The sequence below is a fragment of the Leopardus geoffroyi genome, chromosome D3 (genome assembly GCF_018350155.1).
Source record: "Leopardus geoffroyi isolate Oge1 chromosome D3, O.geoffroyi_Oge1_pat1.0, whole genome shotgun sequence".
Lineage (NCBI taxonomy): Eukaryota > Metazoa > Chordata > Mammalia > Carnivora > Felidae > Leopardus > Leopardus geoffroyi.
In genome coordinates this window covers 55971243-55998256 of record NC_059339.1, presented here as the reverse complement: position 1 = coordinate 55998256, position 27014 = coordinate 55971243, and the positions used below count along the sequence as shown (strand labels likewise).

The following is a 27014-nucleotide window of genomic DNA, read 5'->3' as shown; positions in this document are numbered from 1 at the left end:
GAAAGGCTTACAACTCATGTCTGCTCATCCTTATTCCCTGTGCAGGGAAGGAGAGATAAAAAGACAATAAGGGAATTGTACTTTTTTCTTTATAAAATTTAATTTGAGGTGGGTGCCCCCACCATGTCAAGTTCTCTTTTTTCCAACATGGACATGTGCTATCATATTGCAGTTAAGACGTTCAATAATTCGTTTCACGAATTATATCTGGTGCCTACAATATGCCAGATGCTGTGATAATGAGGGGGCATGAACACAGACTTTAAAATTTTGTGGACTGTATTAATGCCAACACTAAATAGTGGTTATCACGTGTCTGTGTGTGGGTATACACGCGTTCGGCTCAACGAAACTTTTTCCTTCATAGAAAACATACACTCCAGTAATACATTATGATGATTCACTGACTAGTTTAACTCTTACCCGATAGGAAGCAAAAATGCCTAAATGTACATTTTATACAAAGAATTTAGGGTTTTAAGGACAAGCACAAGTGCCATAAGGATTAAATGGTTATTTCCAGTCTTTCTGTGAGGATTCAATGGGAACTACGTGGTGTTCCTTAAAAATTCCATACTTACTCATCTCTGCAAACAGCTGTCTTCTTTCTGCCATGGTATTTCCTCTTTTCCCACTATCTTCAATCATTCTATGAGACAAAATGGTTACAATGTTATTACCCTCCTGCTAATGAGGCAAACAACAATTTCTATGTAAACACACTTGCTATAGTTATGCCACACACACCAACTATTTAAAACTGTGTATTTAAAAAGTATAGCTTCACTTTCACCAATTTAAATTGCCACGCATATTTTTCCATACGCGACGTTGTTGTAATTGTTGGAGGGGTATAAAATGTGTATTTGCTAACATAAAAATAACCACAATAGCAGATGACCTTGTGCAAAACTGAATACAACCATCTGCCATCTGTTAGGTGACTCATTTCACATATAGTTTCTCTTTCAGTTTTGGGAATCCCTACGAAGAATATAGAACCGATATTATGGATTCCATTCGACAAATGATGAGACTGAGAGTCTCAAGTGAATGGCGTAGACATTTGGACTCCAGACCAGTTTGCCTTCCGCCATATTCTGCAGGAGGTTGTCCCCATGCACCTCAAATCTCAGTTTACAAGGAGGTCATTTTCCAAATATTGATCTCCCATTTGAGTGTTTGGAACCTGCAACAGTTTTTCTGTACGTAATAATTTCATGCGAGGTGGTTGGGTTCACATCTCTCTACTTAACCATACCACTGTCTGCAGTAACCATTTAAAAAGTACTAGGAAAATGCCAACAGTTAAGACACACAATAAAAAAATATTTAAAAATTAAAATTTGACTTGAGGAAAAAGAAGATAATGAGAAAAGTTAATGGAAATGTTTAGCCCAATAGACTTTAGAGGACTTCGGGCTAAATAGTAAAGGTTTTATAGGTTGGTGGAGTTGATTTTTTATTATACTGAAACTTTTAAAAACTAAAGTTTCCTCTCTCATACACTCAATGAATATACACATATACCAACATGTTTTGATTCTCAGGCATGGTAAACAGAAGGCACAGCTGATCTTTTTGCCTCCCTTTAATGGACCCTGCTCTTTCTCTGTCTATGCTATTTTTTGGTCTGGATTTCTCTCTCTCTCTGTGCCTAGCTAATCTGCAATAACCCATCAGCTCTTGGTTTAGGGGGGTCTTCCTCTGAAATTCTTCCTAACTCTCTATGATTGGCTGGGTTTGGTGCCTTTCCTCTGAACCTCCACAGCCTGCTTGCTATCCCTTTTTTCTCAATGCTGAAAATTCACTTGATAAATCTTTACTGAGTGCCTTCTATACTTCAGGAATCACATTAAGTTCTGGGTATACAGTGATCAAGTCAGACAGAGTTCCTGTCCCTCAAGTGTTTATACTCTAGTGGGGGGCGGAGATACAAAAGCATAGAAGCAATGAAACCACAAAGAAGTAATTATAGGCATAGAAGTGGATAGACAGGTGAGTGTGAGAGCCACTGACTACCTGAGGGTAAATTTAACAGAACTAGGTTGTAGAAGATGGCTCAAAAGATAATGGGGCTGTGCACAAATAACTCACCCGAGGGTAAAAGAAAATATTAGTGGTGACAACCAAAGTGATGTCAGTCAAACTGGTCAAACAGCCTCACCGGCTGTTTCTATGATGGAAGGGTTATTTGCCTACTGCCAGGAAGGGAAAGAAGGACATGGAACAGCCTTGGTTTACAGAGTTAAGGGAGGAGCGTGCTCCCATTCATGATGGGTGATGATGTAACCGGGGTCTGGCCTAAATAATAATTGGAAAAAAGTGGAGTTATTAATGAAGTGTCTTCAATTTGGTAAACATTCACCGCTGAACACAGGTACTTTCTTTTTATGATTTTAAATATGCAAGTATGGTGGATATATAGAGATGTGGAGAAAGACACACCCTTCCTGATTCATATAACCCCATCTCCTTTACTCCAGAGGAAGTGGGTAGATAATAATCTTACACTCACAAAATAGTCTGGATACAGCTTCCAATCTTTATTTCAAGAGCTTAGAAGCCGAACCGGAGCAATAGAGAGACAGGGGATAGAACCAACGATACGTTCCTGCATCTGTCTGTATGTTGAAATGAGATGAAAAGAACCTTTAAAAATAAATCACAAAGAATGGCAGTCTGGAAAGTTCTGATGGAAAATATGGGGGAAAGGAAAACTAGGCACCAAACTCACAGTGCTTACTTCCTGAATCCCGCCATTGGTACTGTTGGCGACATCTCTTTCCTAATTAGCTTTTTGTGTCTCTCTGTAAGGCCTTTGAAGGCAGTAACTTCAAAAATTCTAAATCCTTCACAGTTCTTAGCAAAATCCAACCAGTAAATGATAGGTCCAGTTAGTATTTTTGAAAAAAAAAAAAAAAAAAAAGAATGGAACAAAAATAAATAGAGGAAAAACAGTAAGAGCTAAGTTTGCTCTCCATGAAACAGACCTTCACCTATATTTCCCAAAAGCGACTCACAGAAGAGTTCAGTTCAGATTACACTGGTTTCAGAAATTACTTGAAATGAGAGAAATTAATTTACATCTATTAGGACCTAGGGCCATACATTTTAAAGCAAAATCTTATCTGAGGAAATAGAAGTTGCAAATAGATGTAGACTACACTGGTGTCACCTTTTGGTCTGTTCATCATCATTCTGTGATTAATTAACTCATAAAAGAGCCATCATTAGTTACATAATAGGAATTAATTCTCACTTGGAAGTAAAATGCTTACCCTATGAGGACAAGAAGCAGAAACTCAGTAGTGTGAAATAATGGAAAGTGTGGAATATAATTAAAAATGTAAAAAGAAAGTAACACATCTCTCAATTGACCCCTAAAGTTTCCTGGGAAGCAGCACCATTAGATCAAATTGAGAATACACGCTTCCTACCCATTGACCACAGTCATCACGGGAACAAGGGGAGGCCTGCTAGTTTATAGCTTACAGGGATGCCACAGAGGGACGACTTATGGACAGTCAGCTTATGAATCAAATAGGCAAGGACCACCACCGTGCTCCTTAGTTTCCAATTTAACTCCGATCAGTGGGCCTTGAGATACACAATGCTTGACTTTAGAAAGAAAGAAAAGCAAAACTTGCAGTAGGGGCAAGAGGAGGTGTTTTTACAGAGAGCTATCTTGCTTCAGCAATTGTCAGGAAGCTTGGCTTTTCATGAATTTAGTGTATCAACAGCTGCCCAAAGTCATATGGAGGAGATGAAGGGGAAAAGAACCCATCTGTGACAATACAAATGTCACAAGGTGTGTGGCTCACCAACATGCCTAATTTGGTGAGTTTCTGTTACTCCTTCATGTAGACAAGATGCTTGCAACCTTAGAATTTACCAGATTACATAAATGTCAAAACAGCAAAAGGAACTAACAGGTGATGAATAAGTGATGAGCCCCATTAAGACATTTCCTTTACTAAGGTTCAGTCCCATGAATTATACAGAGTATGTGTTGTTTTCACTTCTGAGAAGCTATCCATTTCATTTACTTAAGAAATATTTATAAGGTAGCTATAATTTGTCAGATACTCTGCTCGTTTCTCAAGATCCAAAGATGAATAAGACATGATCCTCGCTTTTAAGAAGCTCACAGTTTAGAAGGAGAAACAGATTATTCCAAATGATAATTGTAATTTGGTGTAATATGTAAAATAATGAAAATATGTATTACTAAATATAGTAGTTTATTTCTGGGAAATCTGAAGGAAGCATCAAAGGGTGACTCTGGAACAGAGTTTTAAAGGAAAATCAAGAATTTTCCAGATAGAAATAAGTGGAGAAAGGGTAATCAGAGTTAGAGGCAATCAGGGGGAAAAAAAACACGGAGCTTTAACAAGAGTACAGTGTGTGAGAACTGGGAATAATTCAGTATTGGTGAGTGCAAGTGTGAGTAGAGATGCCAGAACGGGCGTCAGATTAGAAGGTCTATTCTTCATGTCTAGACAGAGCAGGGCTTTCCTGTAGAAGACTGGATGCTACCCAAGGTTAAGTAGGGAACTGATGTGTACACATTTAGATTGTGGCAAGATGACTCCAGCGTACTGAGCGGAGGAAAGATCAGTTAGGTAGGGGGGCTAAGGAGTGGGAGCGCACGATTAAGGGAAGAGTCCAGTTCACCGGATACTTGCGTGATTCGGAAGCAAGGATATGACGTCTTACGCTCAAGGACTGATTTGAGCGTCAGGGCAGATGCAATGGGGCTTAGTGATTTGCAGTCCACATGAAGAACAGTGGAGGACAGGAGCTCAGCCTTTGCTCTCCCACCCCACTTCACACATTCGAGGAAACAATCTGCAACAGCAATGACTTCACAGAAAGGGAGTTCGCCAACTCACCCTCTTCCAGCATTGCCATCAAAAGGGGGCTACAAAACCAGACAGGGAGGGCTCCAGCTCTCTGCCCCTCTTTATGGGGGAGGGATGAAATAACAGTAGACGAGGTGGGAGCCAGCAAGAAGCAAAGGATAAATCACAATACAGGGCACAGTGTTAGAAGACACGTGAGTTACATCTTGGCATCATGAGAATAAATTCACATTGAAGTATCACATTCTTGGGTTGCTTCCTTCACGACACTTCTTTAATCCAACATCACCCATACCAAACACACTATTACATATGACAGAAGAAGTTTCAAATGTAAAATCTTAAACTGGTGGTGTCTTACATTTGTATAACTTTCTAAAGATTATAAAATGTTTCTCCCTATAACCTTGTGCGGAGCTTGGGGATATATTATTATTCCCAAGTTACAGCTGAAGAACTTGAGACCCAGGCAGGTAAAAAGCATTTCCCCAAAACACATTTTTTTTTTTTTCCTGGCAGGGGAAGAAAACTAATCCATTTTTTTCTTGCTTTTAAGTTTTAAATCCCTAACCTAGTATGAATTCCAATCACCAGTACTCTTTCTCCAGCTGCCACTGTTCAATACAAATTAAGACTTCCTGACACTGGTAAACTGAAAATAAGTTGATAGAACTTGGGGATTAAGAGGCCAAAAGGAGATGGAGGGGAGAGGCCCACGGCTCTCTCGAACTTCAGGAGAAATTCATGCCTTTGTGTGCTACTCCCTAACGGAATCCTCCTATTCTAAAACATCGTCATACCGGAAATAATCATGGAGATGGAAATGAATCCCAGCGTCCAGATTGATGCAAACCCAGACACATATAAATGCACCACGTCACCCACAGGTTCACACTCTCACGTTTTAAATCCACAAAGGCCGATGATGTTTTTAGAAACGTCTGGCTCTGCTTTGTCTCTGCTCCACTAGAGCAAACACTGAAGACGTGCAGACCTTGTGTTTAGTATGACGAGACTGTTTCCATGCTTTATTTTCCTCTGCTTTGCTCCAGGTGGATGGCAGGAGGGCGCTGGGTTCAGCAATCACCACCCGCTGCAATCCCTGAAGTTAATAACTGCAGTGAAGGCCATTTCAAGCTCCTTTCCTCCTCTAATTGATTTATTGGTGGCATATAAATGCCTGTTTCCATTTCTGTTAATGAAAGAGGCCTCTGATATGACTTTCGCAGATTTACATTCTCGTCCTAATCTTTGGCAATATAATAAAAAAAGTATTCAGAGCTCCTTCCTGAGGCAAAGTATAATTGCACTTGCTTTTACTTCCCAGTCCTTTATCAAGATGAGCCCCTGAAAGTAGGGAAATGCTGTTACTAAAATAAATGGCTATAATGGGTTTCAGATTTCTTTTACTTTGAATGTCATCTTTTGGAACTTGGGTTTTGTGTTTGCGGGGTGATAGGTATGAGCTCACTATTTTAGTATAAGTACCAGCTGGATGCGTTATCAGGTATTTGATCTCTCTTCAAAATTACCCACTTTCATAGTTCTCAGCTGTGGCTGCCCATCACATTAGCCTGGGGACCTTGTAAAAATGCAAATACCCAGACCTACCAAAAATCTGGGGTTGGAGCCCAGTGTTTATGTTTTTAAAAGCACTATAGGTACTCCTGATACACAGCCAGGTTTGAGCTAGAAATAGCATACCAGTTGAGGGGCGCCTGGGTGGCTCAGTCGGTTGAGTGTCCGACTCTTGGTTTCAGCTCAGGTTGAGATCTCGGGGGTTTTGTGAAATCGAGCCCTGCATCCGGCTATGCGCTGACCATATGGAGCCTGCTTGGGATTTTCCCTCTCTCTGTCTGCTCCTCCCCCCTGCTCACGCGCTCTCTCTCTCAAAATAAATAAATAAATTAAAAAAATAAATAAATAAATAAAAATAATATTATGTTAAATAATGTTAAATAAATAAAAATAATGTTATGTTAAATAAATAATGTTAAATAAGTAAATAAAATAAATAAATAAATAAATAAATAAATAAATAAATAAATAAATAAAAATAATGTTATGCTATTTGCATAACATTAGGTTGGAGTTCTTACGTTGCTTTGTAATATGTTTCTCCTGTTTGTAAGACTCACTTTAAACTGTACTTTGAGCCCAGGGAGAAGAGAATTAATTCTTTGGGGAATGTAAATATACATGAACATTTACGTACAATGATATGGGTACCTAACGAGGCAAACTTTAAGAAATAGAAGAATGCCATTAAAAACTAGAGAAAACCATTTTTATTCTGGAAAGAACTACTCTCAGCAGTACTGTCAAGTCAGGAAGGGACCTGCTGTTCTGGGGGAAGCGTGTACCAGACGTTTAAGGACATTTGGTTTTGTTTGGTTTTGTTTGCTTTCGTTTGGCTTGGGAAGAGTCTAGGACTCCTGCTCATTAGCAGCCGCGATCACCCGCACCTCCCCCTTCTTATTAGCAAGGGCTTGAAGATTGCGGAGCAAAGCTGGGAGCAACCCGAAAAGGGTAAAGAGGAGCCTTTTGGAAGGATGATGATCAAAATATGAACTCTGTAACGTGGGGATAGAAGTTATTAGGATGTTTCTGAGGGACTGGAGAGCCCCGTCTAGGAGCTCCATTAATAGGACCTCTCTTCATTTAAAAGGACCTCTCTTGGGGTGTCTGGGTGGCTCAGTCAGTTAAGCAGCCGACTTAGGCTCAGGTTACGATCTTGTGGTTCATGAGTTTGAGCCTTGTGTCGGGCTCTCTGATGTCAGTGAGGAGCCCACTTTGGATCCTCTGTCTCCCCTACTCTCATCCCCACTTGGGCACATTCTCTCTCCCTCTCAAAAGTAAATAAACATTAAAAAAGAAAGGACCTCTTGAAAGGGAAAAAGACTATACGAGGGGGGCTGTCTATACTGATGCTTCCAACACTGCATGAGGACCTAAGATTTTTCAGAGAACCACCTTTTTTATTCAATATGATGTGACTTTGAGACAATTGTGTGTGCATGCATGTGTGTGTGTGCGTGTGTGCATCTATATTTCTCAAGAGGTATGTATATAGGCCACTTGGTCAGGGTGGAGCTATGGTTGTCTCTGACCCTGGAGAGAGAGGTTTCTTTGTCCCCCTACTGGGATTGCTGAATTCTTAACTTCTGGGGGATGGGTTTTAGGAAATGACTACCTTCTACTCATTTTGGAACTTCTCGATCCAGTGTAAGATGTCACTATTCATGAACACAGGCCCGTTTCTTTTTCCTACATATCTAATATATGAAAACAAATCAATGAAAAGTTCCCCCCAGAAATAGAAGACTATTTTTCGTTAATCTTGTAATAGGAAAACCCTATTTTATAACTACATTTTGTGCCCCACTTATTATAGTAAGATTACGCTGTATATATACATAGACACTTACAAAAGTAAAATCTTTTGAAAAACTTTAAGATTGTAATTCCAAGTTTTGTTCAAGTGACTGAGTTAACTTCACCATCTCAATAAAGAGGCTCCAAAATGACAGAATGTATTAGCTGATTAAGGAGTGCAATGTTGTCCAGTCCCTAGTTTAAGGTTTAGATCCTTTTAATGATTTGATAAAAGGACCCTTGCCCCACCAAAATGTTATGTATGTACACGAATATACAAATAAAGGAATTAATAGTTGCTTATGTGGGCAGGTTTAAAGGAAGAAGACCAGGAGTTGGTGAGGATCAAAGGTAGCTTTGTTTTATAGGGAGTACCAACTGTTTTTTTTTTTTTTTTTCAACGTTTATTTATTTTTGGGACAGAGAGAGACAGAGCATGAACGGGGGAGGGGCAGAGAGAGAGGGAGACACAGAATCAGAAACAGGCTCCAGGCTCTGAGCCATCAGCCCAGAGCCCGACGCGGGGCTCGAACTCACGGACCGCGAGATCGTGACCTGGCTGAAGTCGGACGCTTAACCGACTGCGCCACCCAGGCGCCCCATGGGAGTACCAACTGTTAATGAAAGGGAGCAGCCAGTCACAGTAGGCGATCTGCAAAGCAACTGCCCAGAGAGAGGGCAAGAAGGCTCGTGGGGGGCTTCTTGAGGTCAGGCAAACAGGAAAGACATCCAGCAGAAGGCAGTGATGGGCTTCTCACGTGGTAGCAGCCTGCACGCCTGGGGGTACACACTTACTATTCGTGTGTCAGGCAGAAACTCGCATCCGAGAAACCCAAAGTGCTTTAGGACATTATGGCGTGACTCTTGGTGCTTAACTCATCTTTGTTTTGAAAGAAAAGATGTTCTTAAGAAAAGAAATCTTAACTCTTGGTGCTAACTCATCTTTGTTTTGAAAGAAATTAAAAACGAGTAGTAGAAAGTTGATAGGTCCCCCCTTGTCCAATTCTAATGCCCTAGGGGGGAAAAACTGAAGCACCTAGTGACGATGGGTCAGTTGTTATCTGGATTTCTAGGACTCACTTCCAGGAGAAGAACTGGGAGAAGCGAAGTGAGAATAAGAGTAGGACATGGCATTGAGCATGGAGATATAGGCCAGGGAGACTTGTGTGCTTTAAAACGGCCTTTTTTAGATTTTTTAGGGTTAGGGAGTGCTACGTGTGGAGGAGAGGTAGAAAAGACAGAGCCAGATAAGGAAATTGTTTTCTGCAACAGGACAAGAAAATCAAACTTTCCCTGGGAGAAGAAATGGTAGTAATAAGAATAATTGCCACAACACTACTTAAAGCCATTACCATCTTACAAAAAGGCTTGCCCTGTCCCAGCATTATGTAGGTCTTTCCTCATTATGCTCTTAAAAAAACAGCATTGATATTGTTATTACCCATTTACCGATGTGGACACTGAACTTCAGAGAAACTAAGTAATTGTCCAATTGTCCAAACCAGATATGTCTGACTACAGAGCCCACCAGGCTTCTTAAGAAAGACCAAAATGGCATTGTATGAAGTAAGACTCAAGCGAACTTCTCCTTTTTTCCTGGGTATGGTGTTGATGGGACATTCCCACACATACACACACTGAACTAGGCTGAAGCATCACTGAAGACGCACATGAGCGGATGCCAAGGGGAGCTGGGCAGCATGGAGTTAAGGGACTGCTCAATACCACGATTTCGTGAAGGAAACAGACCTACAAGTCATAAAGCTCGTGGGTTTTCTGCATTCCCTTTCATGTCCTTCTACTTCTCCTCTATTCCCTCTTTCTTGGATCCAGCCTCCTCGTCTTGCCCTTTCTTTTCCTCTCCTTAACTCTGTTCCTTTATCCACTTCCTTCATTTCTATGTACCTTAGGGGATCTGACTCAAACCAACAAAGTAGACAAGCTTGAGAAAGAAAGACCAAGCAAGTATAGTGGGAAAAGAGAAAAAAGAATGTTATATGGCGGGTAAGTTCTGCGGATCTGATGTGCAGCATGGTGACCGTGGTAAGTAATGATGTATTTTAGGCTTGGACTTTGCTAAGAGGGTAAATCTTAAGCTTTCTCATAAAAAATAAAAAGTAACTACTTGACATGATGCGTGTGTTAATTAACTTGCTTGTGGGAGTCATTTCAAAATGTACAGGTATATCAAATCATGTTGTACACTTCACATATATTACAGTTTTATTTGTCAATTACACCTCAATAAAGCTGGGGAAATTAAGTTTATGCCCTTAAAATGCAAATTTCCCTGGGAGAATCAGGAAGTTCACCTTAGTGTAATTAATTTGGTTGGTTTCCCCTAATATCTGGCTGAAACAAACTCACTGAGGACATAGCACTTTTGATTGACCGGGAAAAGGAAATAACAACTCTCGGGTGCTTTCTGGGAAGGCCAGGTTTGAATGATATGCTCCAGAAGCCACATGAGGAAATTGTCTTTTGAGATAAAGATGATGGAAGGGCAAATGGAGGGAGAGGGCTAAGATAGGCAGGTGGGAGGATGTCAGTGTGGCCATTACTATCTTTTTACAGATTCAGAACCAGTAACAAAGCGTGAAAAGAACACAGGGTTCCGATTACAGTCCACGAAGGATATGAAAAGATGAGAGTGTCTGCTAAATTATTTTTAAACCCCCTTCCCCCTTACTAATTCTTCTGTACGTCTCTCAAAATTTATCTGTGCCAGAACAAATAATATTTAAAGGGCAAATCTTACATTAACAAATTTTCAGTCTAGTAAAATTAGTGTCCGTAAAAAGGAGAATGGAGGCCAACCCATAGTTAAATATTAAATAAATTCGTATCATGATATTCTTTCCTTTGTCTCCTCAAATTCTGTCAGTGGAGAATATCTCAGGCTGATACAATATAAAACAGCCCAGAAAATGGCATTGACATTGTAGGGACTCTGATGATTGCTATCCAGTAAAATCACAGCCAAGTATATGGGGTTAATATATGCACATGCCAAAATTAAATAGGCCACAAAGAAAAGAAACAGGCCGACTGGATGAGCTGCCAGAAGTTATGGCTGCAAGATCCCCGGCAGTAAACAATGGCATTCTGCACACCAAGGTCCTTTCCCTGAGACGAAGGCTGACTGGCATGACAGGAGTACAGAATGGAAAGAGAAGAAACAGAGGCAGCCCTTATTTCTTGCCTCTGGGTCTGTTTCTATGAATTATGAGCCTCTTAGTTACGTCCCTTCCTTTGAAGAGAACTTGTCTGAAATTAAGGAACGACTGGAAGAAATCTCTGTTTTTTGAGAGAACCATGGCTCTAAGTTGGTGGCTGCCAAGAATTTTAGTGGGGAGGAATAGCTGGTGGGAAGGCGCCTTCTTTTTCAGTCCTGAATCACGCAGGCCCTCTGGATCATTCTGTTGAGGTAGAGGCATGAATGCCTGGGTTATGTAGCAGGAAGGGACTAGGAGATTCATTCACTGAGAATGATAACAATAATAGTTAACATGTATTAAATGCTTACGATGCGCGGTAGGCTCTGACTTATAAGCATTTCACACGCATTATCCTATGTATTTCTTACCCTGATTCTGAGATAGCTCATATTATACTACCCTGTTTTGTGGAGGAGAAAACCAAGGCTGAAGAGGTAGACAGAATAATGGTCTCCCAAGAATGCACACATCCGAATCTCCAGGATTTGTGATTATGTTTCCTGACACGGCAAAAAGGACTTTTGCAGATGTGATTACATTAAGCATTTTGAGATGGGGAGAGTATCCTGGCTTAGGTGGGTGGGTCCAATGTAATTATGAGTCCTTCTGAAGGAAAGAGATACATTGAGAATGGAGGTAGGACCCACAAGCCAAGGAATGCAGGTGGCCCCTGGAAGCTGGAAAAGGAAAGAAAATGAACTCTCCTCTAGAACTTACAGAATGAAAGCAACCTTGCCAATACCCCGATTTTAGCACAGTCAGACCCATGCTGGACTTCTGGGCCTCCAGAACTGAAAGGTAATACACTGGTGTTGTTTTAAACCCCTAAATGTGTGATAATTTGTTACAGCAGCAATAGGACACTCATACAGCTTGAAAGATTAAGGAACTCCCTCCAAATCACATTGATGGTAGCCACAGAACCAGGACTGGCACTTTACAAGTCTCTCCAGAGGCTCTCTACGTAACCAATCATGCTGCGCGACCAAGCTATGCCTCCTTAGGCTCTGCAAGCTCCCAAATACCATTCATTCACTTATGGAGACCTCCTGTGTCACTTCCTAATGTCCATGAGCTTATCTAATTCTCAGATCTGGAGGTGTTATCATTTCTATTTTACAGATGAGAAAAGTGAGGCTGCAAGATTTCTTAAGAGCTAAAATGTACACCTAGGTCAGTCTACCGGACTTTCATCCCAGGTGTTTTAGCTTCTTCATCCAACGGCCATATACATTTGACCAACATTTAGTTGGCATCTGTTAAACACCAGCATGAAACATAAACTTGACTTTGAGCACCGTGTCCCTCAGTAATTTTTGAACGAATCTAGATGGTTCTATAGGAGTCAATATATCAGCTACGCTCTAGGAATATTCCACCCCAGAGGGCAGGTGGCGGAATCTTTGGACACAAAGTTATCACTGACACAAGCCCTTTCAATCTCAGCGGCTTAATGATTAGAATTAATTAGGCTACACTGATCCCATCTATATCAACACATTTAATTAGCTCTGACTGATTAATACGGCCAAATTTAATAGAGGTAAATCTAGTAAAGAATATTTTCAGATTATTCAGATATGAGATCACATATCTGACTATCACAACAGATGAATCATTTGGAACCCCAATCTACCACATACCAAAAATCATCTGGATGGAAGAATACACTATTTCTAATAGATACAATATTCTGAAACATAGAAGTTGTGAGCTAACCAAAGGGTCTGGAAATGAGGTGCCTGCTGCAGGGAACTTTATGATCTCCAAAAGCCTTTCCCATGATCAATTACATTAACTCAATTAAAAGATCACATCCTTTTACTATGTTATGTTACTTTTACCATAATATAAAGGACAAAGTGATATACAATACGATTATGTAGAAAACGGATCTGCCTAGAGAACCAGAAAACAAAGCTAATTATTGAATCATAATCTCCCAAGTTAACTGGTAAATGGAACAAATAAAACATACACATGCACACACAACGTGTTTCTCTGATTCAGTGGTCCCCACACTTCAAACTACCCCACTTCCACAGACACGCCTCTAGAAACTTACAGGGATGCAAAGTAAGAGCTGTAGCACCTGAACACAACATTTTTAGCCAATGCGGACATGCTTTTGAGATTGTAAAAGTCATCCTTTTCATGCATCACTCTGTGTCTGCTCTGGGAATCTGTGAATACTGAAAGCGAGTGTTCCAGATTCACGCTTCAGTGTCTGCATTTATGGAAACAAGTGTCCCTGGACCTCGTGAGAACATAACAAAGGGTATTAAGGCTCAGCACCCAGACTGAACGAGCAGTTCCTTTTTAAATACAGGCTTTTGCGGAGGGACACTCAAGCCATTTCCTGCCGCTGCTGGCCACACAGACTAAGCGCCCACCATTTCACTGTCATTTAATGCACCGGAGCAGTGATGCATTTAATAGCACGTTAGTGACTTCAAAGACTTAATGAGTCTAAACTACTACCTGGAAATGATTAGGTACTGAGAGAAGTAACTACTGAAAAACTGTTCTCTAAAAGCTCCAAAAAACTGTCGAAAGGGATTCTGGGACTTCGGCGGTTTGCTGTACGTGACCAAGAGTATCCTTTGAGCTCGCATAGTGGAGACATCCATCAGAGAGGCTCCTTTCCAGCCGTGAGCTGTCGTATTATCAGGCTTGAACATGAATCAGTCTTGTCTCTTACACAGTGACATCAAGTCAAGGCATTTCAAATAAAATACAGAGCCGGCATAACATTTCAGAGGCAATAAAAAAAAGGTTTATCAATAAAGGAGTCAGACCAAGAAGCTCCTCATCATTATCTCCCCATTTGTAATATGTCTGTAATACTGTTTTCGAACTCCCTGGTGTCACTTGGTGAGAACAAAGACACTCAGAAATCAAGTGATAGGTTTAGGGCTGCACAATGAAGTAGCAAAATCAAAAATTTTAAATTCTTGGGTCCTGGTTCGAGATGCTTTTCAGTATAGAACATTGTATAATACTGCCTTCCTGAGTCAATGACACTTTTCCTCTTTTCTGATTTACAGATCTATTTCTTGGAGCCAGTGCCTCTCGTGTCAAATGCTCTGGAGAACTTTTATCAAGAAATGAGTATGGGGTGTTAGGGATGGGTGTGGGAGGCTAAAGAATGAGAACCTTGGAGTTCACAAGTGATTGTTATAATCATAAGGGCCCGCAGGAGTCTTTTCAAGAGAGCAAGTCATTGCCCTGTGGACCCATATGCCTGAAAATGTTTTAAACTTGAGTTATTGTTCTCCAGGGTACATTAATAGTCTGCAAAGCAGCCAAGCTAATGAGACCTTGAAATGACAGTTTTTTAAAGTTTGGAGTGCCTTTGTTCATCCAAACTCTAGCATTATGCCAATGTTTCATGGAGGTGTTAGGGGGAAGACTAGTTGTGATAGTCAAAATAGAAACAGACTAAACCTCTCACCTCCAAGCAAAAAGAAAAAAAATGATGGTCATTTTTAGTTTTTAAATATGTCCCTTAACAGTATGACCGGTGTGCTTATTTTTAATATAGAGCCTGCTTACATCCTAATCACACAGAGTCAGAGTCAGGTGTTTTTTAGTTTAAAAAGTTCAAGCTAATTATGCGGTTTTTTTCTCTGCCGAAGTTGTCAAGAGTCATTTGCAATATGCTTTTGGAAACTTTCTCTAGCGTAACATTCAGTGCTAATCCTCCATTAACGTGGTGTTCACGGCTCTGGGCTCTCAGAACCAGGACCCTCCAAGGACTGTGAACTCTGCATGAGATTCTAGATATACGGGGTGAGGGAAAGAGGCATTCCTATTAGACTGGCATTTCTTATCGTCAAATGCTCTCCTCTTACAGACACAGTAGACTCCTTACAGTAGAGGGAAGGGGTGCATCAAACCAGGACAGCAGATAGGAGAGAATAAGAGGTCAAGGTGCAGGAAAAGGGAACAGGAGGCAGAGGAGCTAAGGAGGGTGAGGTGTCCAGGCTGGGCTTGGTTTCCTCGGCAATCTGCATTGTTAGTAAACCACATGAATGGCAAACAACCCATGTGGACACCTTTGCTTTGAAAGAAGTAGACCTACTGCGTTGTTTAATTTCTGAAGACCCTGGGATCCTCTCACTAGCAGAGGCTTTTTTGTGGGTTCCTTTCTTGGGTTAGATGTCATGCTTTATTAAGGTTGTGTGTCACAATGTATCATTGTGATTACATGAGCTCATTTAATAGCCATACCTATTGTGTCTAATGGCCTTCACAGTAAACTAAGATGCATTTTGAATAACAGTAAGTACATGCAGGATGGACTTCCCACCATCTTTAATTTAAAGTCCAGATCCTTATAATGGATTTGTAAGTCCTGAGCAATCTGGCTCCTGGGTTAATCCTTGGTCCACATTACTCTGTTCATTCACTGCACTGCAGTTTCACGTGCCTCGGGGCCTTCTCTTCCTTAGCCTGGAATATTACGTAAATATTCCTTTCCCTGCATAAATCCCAAACCCCCGTGAGCCCCAAACCTGGCTAGCTCCCATTAGCATCACTACTCCAGGGCAGCCTTTCCTAATTTCCCTAACACACTCAAGCTGTATGCTTTCATAATGCCTTCATCATTTACTTTTATAACAGTTATCACAATTACAGTCATAAAACACTTTATGAAATTGGTTTTTGGGGTCTGTATCACTCAGAAGACTGTCCGTTTCACGAAAGGCATGCAGCATCTCAATGATGTTCATTAGCACCACTCGTGCCTAGAAGGAATGAATGAAGTCAAGGAGGATGATTATACTGGCTGCAGGCCATTCCGGTGGTTTCCACTGTACAGAGGAGGAAAAGCGGAGCCATTGGAAGATTTCTGTGCACAAGAGTTAAAAAATGCAAGCAGTAATGATAGAATATTCATCTGACAGGATGAACTGGAGAAGCAAGGAGATGAAAACGATTTGGAAGATCAGACTTGGAAAGGCTGGTGGTCGCACTCAGAGGTAGAGAGCTTTTCCTCTCTCAGAACAGCCGCTGATTGTATATCCTGTTAAGAGGGAGGACCATTCCGTAGATGGCTCAGTTGTTGCTAAGAGAAACTACTCAGAAATAAAATGAGAGAAATCGTTCACTTTTACTCTTATGGCTTCAAATATATTTTTAAGAAATGAGGAGATAGGGTAAAGGAGAACAGACAATCTCAGGAGGAATAAGTAAGATTTCACCTAAATAAGTGAAGTTTCACGATCATTGCACAGAATAATTTTGCGCACTTATATATCATTTTAACTTTTAAACCATAGGCTGTCTGTAGAACTTAGATACCTAACAACCACCTTCGTAGGTACAATTTGACTCCCCTCTCCCTCCTGATTATTACCTAGCTCTTTCTTTGATGATTAAGATACTCTATATACATCAAAAACAAATAGTCTGTTTCAGGTAAGCCCCAAATGGTTAATTTTAGATAACTGTGAATATTTCCAAAGACACCAAATATCCTTCAAATACTGACACTTTCACTGTCCAGCGGTTTGAAAATGAATACAAATGAATTTTTACTACTCCCCAGTTTTAACATCTTCCTGAGCCAAAGAAGATGAAAAGTTGCCTCATGGCATCTCATGCCCTTCTGGACAAGACTGGGGAATGCAGTACAGTAGGAAGAACGAATTATATGAACAACAAATAGAGGATTATTCCCCAGATTCTGTCACGTCTAGAACTAGATAGGTTATTTTTTTTTTAATTTTTTAAGTTTCTTTGTTTATTTTGAGAGAGACAGAGACAGCGTGAGTGGGGGAGGTGCAGAGAGAGGAGGAGAGAGAGAATCCCAAGCAGGCTCCACCCTGCCAACACAGAGCCTGATGTGGGGCTTAAACTCACAAAACCGACAGATCATGACCTGAGCTGGAACCAAGAGTCGAATGCTTAACCGAGTGAGCCACCAAGGCGCCCCCCAGATAGGTTTTTTTTTTTTTTAATTTTTAATGGTTATTTATTTTTTTTTTAAATTTATTTATTTTTTTTTTAATTTTTTTTTTTCAACGTTTATTTATTTTGGGACAGAGAGAGACAGAGCATGAACGGGGGAGGGGCAGAGAGAGAGGGAGACACAGAATCAGAAACAGGCTCCAGGCTCCGAGCCATCAGCCCAGAGCCTGACGCGGGGCTCGAACTCACGGACCACGAGACCGTGACCTGGCTGAAGTCGGACGCTCAACCGACTGCGCCACCCAGGCGCCCCAATGGTTATTTATTTTTGAGAGAGAGGGCAAGAGGGCATGAATGTGAGTGGGGGAGGGGCAGAAAGAGAGGGAGACACAGAATCTGAAAAAGGCTCCAGGCTCTGAGCTGTCAGCACAGAGCCTCATGAGGGGCTTGAACTCATGAACTGCCGCGAGCCTAACAACCTGAGCCTAAATCAGACGCTTATGGACTGAGCCACCTTCCCGCCCCTCACAAGATAGGTTATTTTTAATGCAGGGTATTGAAGCATAATTTCTAACTCCATGGCATAGATGCCTTCTGTGTATATTTGTTGTAAGGTTAAATTCTGTATATTGAACACTATTTTTCCATTGATTTCAATTTATAAATGAGTAATAAATAATAGTATGAACAGAAATCGTAAGGTCATAGGAAGTAGTATTTGGGGATTGGGTGGGGTGAACACCCTATGGTGCAATAATAATAGTAATGATAATAATAATAATAATAATAAAGTTAACAGCAAAAAAATTCAACTCATTTTATGGTATCTTTGTGCTCTTTTTGGCGTATGATGCTTGCCTTGCATTTATGAAATGCCCGGCATATTATAAGGTTGCCAGATTGAGTATAAGTATGACTCGAATATTGCATAGGACATCCTTACACTGCAAGATTATTAATTGCTCCTGAAATTCAAATTTAATTTCACATCCTATATTTTATCTGACAATCCTACTGAAAGAGTGCCCTAGACTCAGAAAAATATTTGTTAGGTGATTTAATTATCTTTCCTTTGGATTATAGAAGAGTCTCTTCCAGGCCGCTGATTTTAATTTTGCCATGGAATCTTTTCTTCAAATCACTTCCTTAACTGGAGCCAAGCATCTAAAAAAAACAACAGTTGCTCGGGAGGGAAAAGAGGGGAAGGAGGGCTGAGCCCAGCCCACTCAGGCTCCCATCCGGCACCACTGTTGAAAATCCATTTATTGAGCTCAGAATCTGCACTGTTAGATGAGGAGGCCCACAGAAGAGGGTGACTGTAGATCCAGTGTCTTTGTTTTGCAAGATACAATCCCTGCATATAAAGGCAACTTCGCAGTACAGGAATGAGTTACACCCCTAAAGTTAATTTACAAGTCTCATTACAGCACATTTTCCTCTTCAGAAAATGCTATAATGTGAAAGTTAGATTATTAGGTGATCCAGCAAGGTAGCTACGAGGTGAAATATCTGCCATGGGAAAATACTAGGGAAAAAAAAGCTAGCTATTTCACATAGATTACGGGTAAGATGGGTTTTCCTGAACTAGTCCGAAAGCCTATTGATCATGGTTTGTGTCAGTGAAACAAGGTAGAGGTAGGCAAACAAAGATTCTCTCATCCTTCTTTTAAGCTTTAGGGAGGCTGATAAACGCATTGGAATAGGTAGGAGATGAATCTGGTGGGGAGAGCTGAAAATGCAGAGTAATAAGGGATGAACGGACAAGCCGTGGATCTGCTAATCCTTCCCAAACTCTTCAAGAGCTCACAACACTTGGAGAACATCTTACGTGACTTCACCATCCCTCACCTGCCCCGTCACTTCTTCCTATAAAGTCCCTAGCTCTAAAGAAAGAGAAAAATCCTCCATACCTAGTATCTCTCCACTTATTCATTCATCTATTTATTAATGCAACGAAGAGTTAATTATGCAGGCCAGGCACTGTATGAGTCATTGGTGACACAGTGATAAGACAGAAATAGTTTCTGCCCTCAGGAAACTTACAGTTTATGGGGAAGACAGACATGAGAATATGACTGCAAAAATAATTAATTATCATTGTGATAAGTGAGACCCAGAGAATACAATTACTGCCAACACTGGCTACCTAATACAGAATCATCATTAGCAGCAGCATTTATTATGCATTTACTATGCATAAAGGATTTTTATGTCTTCATATCTAAGATTCATACAAATCTTGGGAAATATCAAGGTATGTATTATAATTATTATTACTTTTTATTTTATTAAAAAATTTTTTTTGAATGTTTATTCATTTCTGAGACAGAGAGAGAGCATGAGAGGGGGAGGGGCAGAGAGAGAGGGAGACACAGAATCTGAAGCAAGCTCCAGGCTCTGAGCTGTCAGCATAGAGCCCGACATGGGGCTCGAACTCAAAAACCGTGAGGTCATGACCTGAGCCGAAGTCAGTTGCTCAACCAACCGACTGAGCCACCCAGGCGCCCCTATTACTTTTTATTTTTATTTTTTTTAAGTTTTATTTTTATTTATTTTGAGAGAGAGAGAGAGAGAGAGCATGAGTGGGAGAGGGACAGAGAGAGAGAGAAAGGGAGAATCCCAAGCAGGCTCCACACTGTCAGCGCAGAGCCCAATGTGGGGCTCGAACTCATGAACCGTGAGATCGTGACCTGAGCTGAGTTAGAAGCTTAACTGATTGAGCCACTCAGGCGCCCCTGATTATTATTACTTTTTAAAAAGGATAACGGAATTTTTTCTATTTATAACCTTGACTATTTTTTGAAGATGCCATTGGAAAACCTTTTGTTCTGCAAGCATCTTGATGAATTTTGAGTATGAATGTTTGGAATAAGAACAGAAGAGAGCTAGATTTCTCTGCCTAGCAGGAGGGAAAATATTTGCAGTTCCTAAGAAACAATCTGGAGTCATGTGTGAGGAGTGAAAAAGAAGAGGAAACGTAAGAATGACGTTAGAGAGATGAAAAGGGCTGGATGCCCCACCTCCCACCTCCCCCAGTCCTTGCCAAACCCATACCTTCAGTGAAGTTAGTAGATGTGTCAGTTGAGTGGATTGTTTGTGGACACTGGCAAAGGGGCAGGGTTTCACTTGCAATCTGATAAAGGGGGCAAAGAGAACACAGCTTGCATACTCTTATAGCCAGACACATAATAGGTTAAGGGACAGTAATCCCCAAGAATTCCCAAAGGTTATGGGAAGGGCTTACACTTTCAAATTGGTTCACACCAACTTTATCTGACTCCCTTGGGGGGGGGGTAGGAAGTTCCAGCTGATAACTGAGTTATCCAAATGAGGACATAGGGACTCAGAGGGGTCCCAAAGCTAGCTATTGTGTGAAAATTACATTTGAACCTAAATCTGCCTTAAGGTCTGTACTCTTCCTATTTTGTCAGGCTTCCTCAGTTTTGTCAAGAAAGGCACAAGGGGCCATAAGGTCATATTTCTCACCCCCTACGACTCTAGGGACTTAGCTCCAGACCAACCGAAGTAATGGCTGGCTATTCTCACACGTCGGAATCCCCAGCACTCATGTGGTTCTTTAATGCTTAACATTCCAAGTACTTTTACCTAATGGATGGAATTTTCCTTCTTCTGAATGAAGAACTAAATAGATTGTGCTAAATAAATCCCAAGAGTTTGTGAGTGCTTTTTTACTACAAATCACTCATCCAGCTGTTCCTTCATGGGTATTATCCACTATATGCAGCTTTGCCAAAGCACAGACACTCAGCTGGGGAGCAAATGTAGAACTTGAATTTGCTATACTTGTGGACAGACATCAAGAGCGACGTGTACATCCTGTAGGCTTTGGAAAGAAAACTGGGGACATACTGTCCTGGTTAAAGCAAATGCCTACGTTTATTTTGGGAATTATTTCTTGGAACTGTAAGGAGATGAGTTTTTTCATGCAGAACCAAGGGCAGGAAACAAGAAGGTTAAGGGAACACAAATCCTGGGTTCTTAAAGCTCTACTAAACTTAGCTGGTGTGTGCTGGAGGTTTAATCACTAGGTAGAGTAAATCCTCAGCAGGTATAAATAAACTTAGGTTCCTTTTAGATCATCTGTTTTGATTGGGGAACTGCCAGACCTACAAGGGCCATTTATTCTAGGTGGCCAGTTATGTCTCTCCACCTTGCATTTCCCATCTCTTGTCTTCGCATCCTCCTTTAGATGATGTTTACTTGTATGTATGTGTGTATGTATGTATGTATGTATGTATGTATGTATTTTTACTGTTTATTTATTTTTGAGAGAGAGTGAGACAGAGCACGAGTGGGGGAGGGGCCGAGAGAGAGAGAGAGGGAGACACAGAGTACAAAGCAGGGTCCAGGCTCTGAGCTGTCAGCAAAGAGCCCGATGTTGGGCTCGAACTCACGATGGTGAGATCATGACCTGAGCCGAAGTTGGACGCTCAACTGACTGAGCCACCCAGGCACCCCAGGTGATGTTGACTTTTATATTTCTGAAGAGTACTTAGCATGCTGTTGAAAATACTCTTTGAGTGTCAAATACAGAAGAGGCCCAATTTTCTGGGAAAAAGTTTAAAAACTTGAGTGTGGAATTCATTCAACACATTGGAAGCCCGCATCTGATTTTAGCGTATGGAAAATATCCAACATTTTACCTACCACACCTGCTCTGGTATATTGTTCTCTGTGTTAGTCCTTCTCAGAGCCGTGTTCGCAGAAGGGAGACAGACGGACAGTCACCTAAATGTTTCCTTTTGGAAGGTGAAAGCTTTTGTGGGCCCCCTTGCCTTTTCTCACATGCGGAAACATAAAATGTCTCTGCTCCTTGACTGCAGATGAAGCAGCCGTAGAGCGTAAGAAAGACAAACATTTGGGAGAGGAGGTTTGGCTATGGCTTTAACCATACCCTAGTTCGAATCCCCTCACGTCCACGTTCTACCTGCACATTTTGGGGCAAATAACTTAAGTTTCTCTTACCCTCAATCTCCTCCTTTGAAATTTCAAGAAGGACATTTACCTTATGCAATTCTGTGAGGACTGAGTGAGGGAATTTGGTCGAATGCCTGGCCCTGGTACCTTCTAGTTTCTGTCACTGACATCTGTCACACCGTCCTCCCAATATTCCCTTTCCTCCTTTTCACCTCTAACCCCTCTTGTCATCTATTCCAGTGTTTGCTGTGGGGCTGACTTTGTTTCCCTTCAGACACAGTAGAATGCCCACACCCCCACCCCACCACGGTGACCATTCAGCGCTGTGCATCCAACCCAAGCCAGCCTTTGCCACTTACTTGCTGGGATCTTGTTTGAGGTACTAAGAAGAATTCCCCGCTGGGGACGCGAAGGGGGGTGGTATGTGATTAGGGGCTGCTGGTGGCCATCCTACCTGCCAGCTGGAAAGCCCCTGTCTGTGGGTGAGTGGGAGACACAGATCTGGTTATGCTGTTTGGGTAGGACTCACAGGAATACAGTTAAGCAGAAACGAGCAGAGCCCAGAAACAAGAAAAGATAGCACTTTGGGGATGTCCTCTGGGTCTCTGGAGTCTAAACAAGCATGAAGCCAAGGGTACCTGGGCTCTTTTATTTACATCAACCACTTCCTCCTTTTAAACTCCTTGGAGAGGTATTTCTTGTTCCTGTAGTAGGAAGAGCTTATTCTAATTCCCTTCTGTCCTCATGCATTATTTTTTCTCAAATTAACGAAAGGGCCCTGTTTTTTCCCTTTCTGTCTCAAAACCGTTTTTGCCCTGAGTCCTTACTATTTAGAAAAATTTCAAAGATTATAGAAAAGAGAAATCAAAACCCTGCTATTAATGTTTTGGTTGATACCCTTCTTGCCTCTTTTCCGCACGTTCACATTGAGCATTTAATCTCAAATTCTGCCTCTATAATCTAATTTATATCACAGCATTGTGAAAGTAGTACATATTCACTGACGAAAGCTTAGAAAACACAGGAAAGTAAAGATAGAAAAATTAATGTATTACCATACATTAATCATTACTAACATTTTGTTTTCTTCTATTTTTCTCTACTTTTCAATTTCAATATCAGGATTCGATGACAGATGATATTTTATCATAAAGTATAGTATCTCTCACTAAACACTTTATTATAAGATATTTTAGATGGTTTTCATCATTCGAATGTACCATAATTTAATCTATTAAATAATCTACTAAATTTATTAAATTATTTAATTTATCCCTTGCTGGGATTTAGTTGTTTAAAAAATGATTATTTTAAATAATACTGTGATTCATTCCATGCTTGCAAATTTTTGTGTAAAAGTATTTCCATTTTAGATAGCCCTAAAAGCAGAATTACTAAGTCAATGCTCATCAGCATTTTAAGTCAATTAAAAATATTATCAAACTGCTCACCAGAAAATTTGTAGTAAGTTCCATTCCTACTGATAATTTATGAAATAGCTTGATAAACACCCCTTTGGTGGCCACATAGGATTTCTTAGCTATAGAATGACCTTCACTGTTCATTTTTCTGTTACAAGATATATCTAATTTTTTCACTGCTATAAATAATGCTAAAAAGAAAGATGCCTGTACATCAATATTTGTATCCATCTCACATTATTTCTCCAGGTGATTTCAAAAAGGAAATTGTTATTAAAGGGTGTAGTTATTTTCAAAGTCATCGATACATACTGATATCTGTCAAACTGCTTTCCAGAATTATTGTATTAATTTACATTTCCACCAATAAAGTGTGAGAATGGCTTCCAAACTCACTAGCATGACATGTTGCCACTATCAGAGCAAAACAACTCAACAACAAAATATCTAAAAATATTTGCTACTTTGAAAAGTGTTACAGCAAGGTTTTATTTCTTTGATTAAAAGTGAAGTTTAATATTTTTTTCATGCCTTTTTACTTTCACTTGGTTGTGAGCTACATATTTATGTCCCTTTCTCATCGTGACTCTTAGCATTTTCCTCTGTGGCTTGCAAAAGTTCTTTATATTAAGGCTATTGACCTATTATCTCACCTATGTGGACGAGAGGTGCATTTCATGAATTATTTCTATTATGTCTCACATACACTTTTCAGCACTATGACGCTGGACTTCTCTGACAAGTATACCATCTGATTGTAACATATGCCCTGTCTGCACAAGGACACAGCACAGAACATTGGTTAAGATGTAGGGTGCCTTAAACTGGGATAACAGTGTCTCCTTTTTACGACTGTTGTGTGGAGTAACTGATATAGCAAACAGACAGTTTTTGATGCCCTGTCTGTAGCAAGTTCTTACCACTGTTAGCTCTTCCTTATATATTTTTCTTGACTATCATTCACCTAGAATTTTGTTAATGACATTTTTTGATGTCAAGAAATTAAAAATGCTAATGTTGTCAAATAAAACTTTTTCCCACTATGAACCTCCATTTTTATACTTATAAGACCCTTTCCTTTTGCAGATCACTCAAAAATCCTCCAGATATTTACTAAAAAGGAAAGAAAAAATATACATATATTTAAATATTTTAACACGAATGTTCACAGTGGCTTTATTTGTAATAGTCAAAAACTGGAAAAAAATCTCAATGTCTATCAACAGATTAATGGATAAACAATAAACAAACAGCAATAAAAATGAACATATTATTGATTCATGCAGTGACATGGTTGAATCTGAAAATAACCATGCTGAGTGAAAGAAACTAGATAAAATGAGTATGCACCATATGATGCCATATACAAAACCCTAGAAAATGTAGACTGATTTATGGTGAGCAAAAGTGGGTCTGTGGTTGTTTGGGGATATGGGGAAGGGGTAAGAGGGAGGCATAACCGAGGGCCGTGAGGAAACTTCTGGGGATGACAGAAATGCTATCTGGATTCTAGAGATGGTTTAAAGATCAAAACATATTAATTTGTACACTGTAAATAATGGTATGCTGACACTTATATCTCAATAAAGGTGTTTTAAAAATTCTTCTATTTTTTTCCCTAATACTTAAAGTCTGATTTATTATAAGTATTTAAATCTAATCTAGCTGGAATTTATTTTGTAGTACAAATGAAGACCTTTTCCTTTCCCATAAAACTTACTGTATAATAATAATAATAGTAATAATCTTCCCTATTGATACGCACTGCCTTGTTTAGCATATACTAATACATATGCTAGTATTTGTTTATACCCCAGGGTTTTCTCTGTATCAACACTCTCTTTAGTTATAGTTCAACCTAATTATAATTACAGCTTTATAATATATTTAATAGCTAGTAAGCAAAGCTGCCCTTCATCTTAATTCTCTTCTTGCCCAACCCTAATCCTAAACAGGAGTCTCAGATCTTAGCATTACTGTCAGAAGAGAACATTTAAACCCAAAGGATTATTTTGATACAATGTTAAACACCAAAGGTAATAAATGTTGCAATACAGAACAACTTTTTTACATTTTAAGGCAAAGTGTGATCAGAAGGAAGCCGGAAGGACAGCAGCACTAGCTGAAGTAAAGGAACTTCAGCAAAGCCAAATTGGAAACACTTGTTGCTGGCAAGCATTGCCACTGGCTTTGTTTCTCCTGCTGAGACTTCAACCCGATGCTCACACGGAACTAGCCAGAGGGAAGAGTATTTTTGATATCTCTGGGAGGCAAGAAAGACAGCTAAACTCATGAGCAGTGTTGGGTAAAAAAAAAAACAGTTGTAAAGAAGGTTGGGTAATACGAGAGCAAAATGTATACCTAGGAATGGAACGGGACATTGTTCCGATAAATCCTATCGGTAGGATTAAATTGAATATTGTTTGGTTGTTGCATGAAGATGGGAGAGAGTTGTTTGGAGGCTCAGAGTGATTTCCTTTTATTGGCTTTACATAGGCATAAAGCATCTGCCTTGTTGCCTTTTGTTTTCGGCCATTTGAATTATTTTAAACCCACTTGTTTAGATGTTGGATGTGACACCTTTTTCTTAAACTAAAAAGAATTGCTTCTCATTTTTATTCACATTAGTTTCCCACATTTGGAATTACAATCTCTGACTATTCCCTTTACTGCAAAATTATTTTTTCATCAGGTGTATGCGAATCACAGTGATTACTACAAAGGGACAATAACCAGGCAGGTGACACTTATTAAATACCTACTGTGTACATAAACTGCCTTGAAGTATGAAGAAAAAAGAGGATTCAATCTGAATAAATCTGAATAAATGCAAGAGCTCTTTATTTGTAATAGAAGTCTTCTAAAGGCAAATTGCTATCACTAAGGAGATTTTTACTTTTAAAGGTGAGAGGGACTTTGAGGGAAGCAGCATGTCTTAATAAATCAGCACATTAAAGTCCATGCTTTGCTGGCTCAGTGCCTCCAAGAAATTCATTCATTCATCTTTAAAAAGCGGATAATGATGTCATCTCCCTTGTAGGAATATTAGGAGGTTCAAATATAATGCAACCGAAATACTTCGCAAACAGCAAACCACAATACACATGTTAGCTATTATGGTTAATAAAAGCTTGTTACTTCTCCAGATAATAAATGACACATAACATTTGCAGAGATTACTCTGGAGACCCCATGAATCATAACATGATCATCATACTCCCTAATAGTTCAAAGAAACTATGGCCATTTAAGCTCATGGGCAAGTAGCCATCTGAGATGAG

The 27014-nt window shown here is 40.1% G+C and overlaps 1 protein-coding gene across 37 annotated transcripts in view; it reads right to left on the bottom strand.

The window, feature by feature from the left end:
* Positions 1-27014, bottom strand: part of DTNA (dystrobrevin alpha) — a 359261-nt gene that overhangs the window by 128361 nt on the left and 203886 nt on the right. For all 37 annotated transcript variants that reach the window (XR_006707706.1, XM_045458370.1, XM_045458369.1 and 34 more), the window contains one exon: positions 582-649. Coding sequence is in view for 36 of the 37 variants with exons in the window: in XM_045458370.1 (XP_045314326.1) it covers positions 582-648 (67 nt within the window). In the remaining variant the exon portion in view is untranslated. The remainder of the gene's footprint in view (positions 1-581; positions 650-27014) is intronic.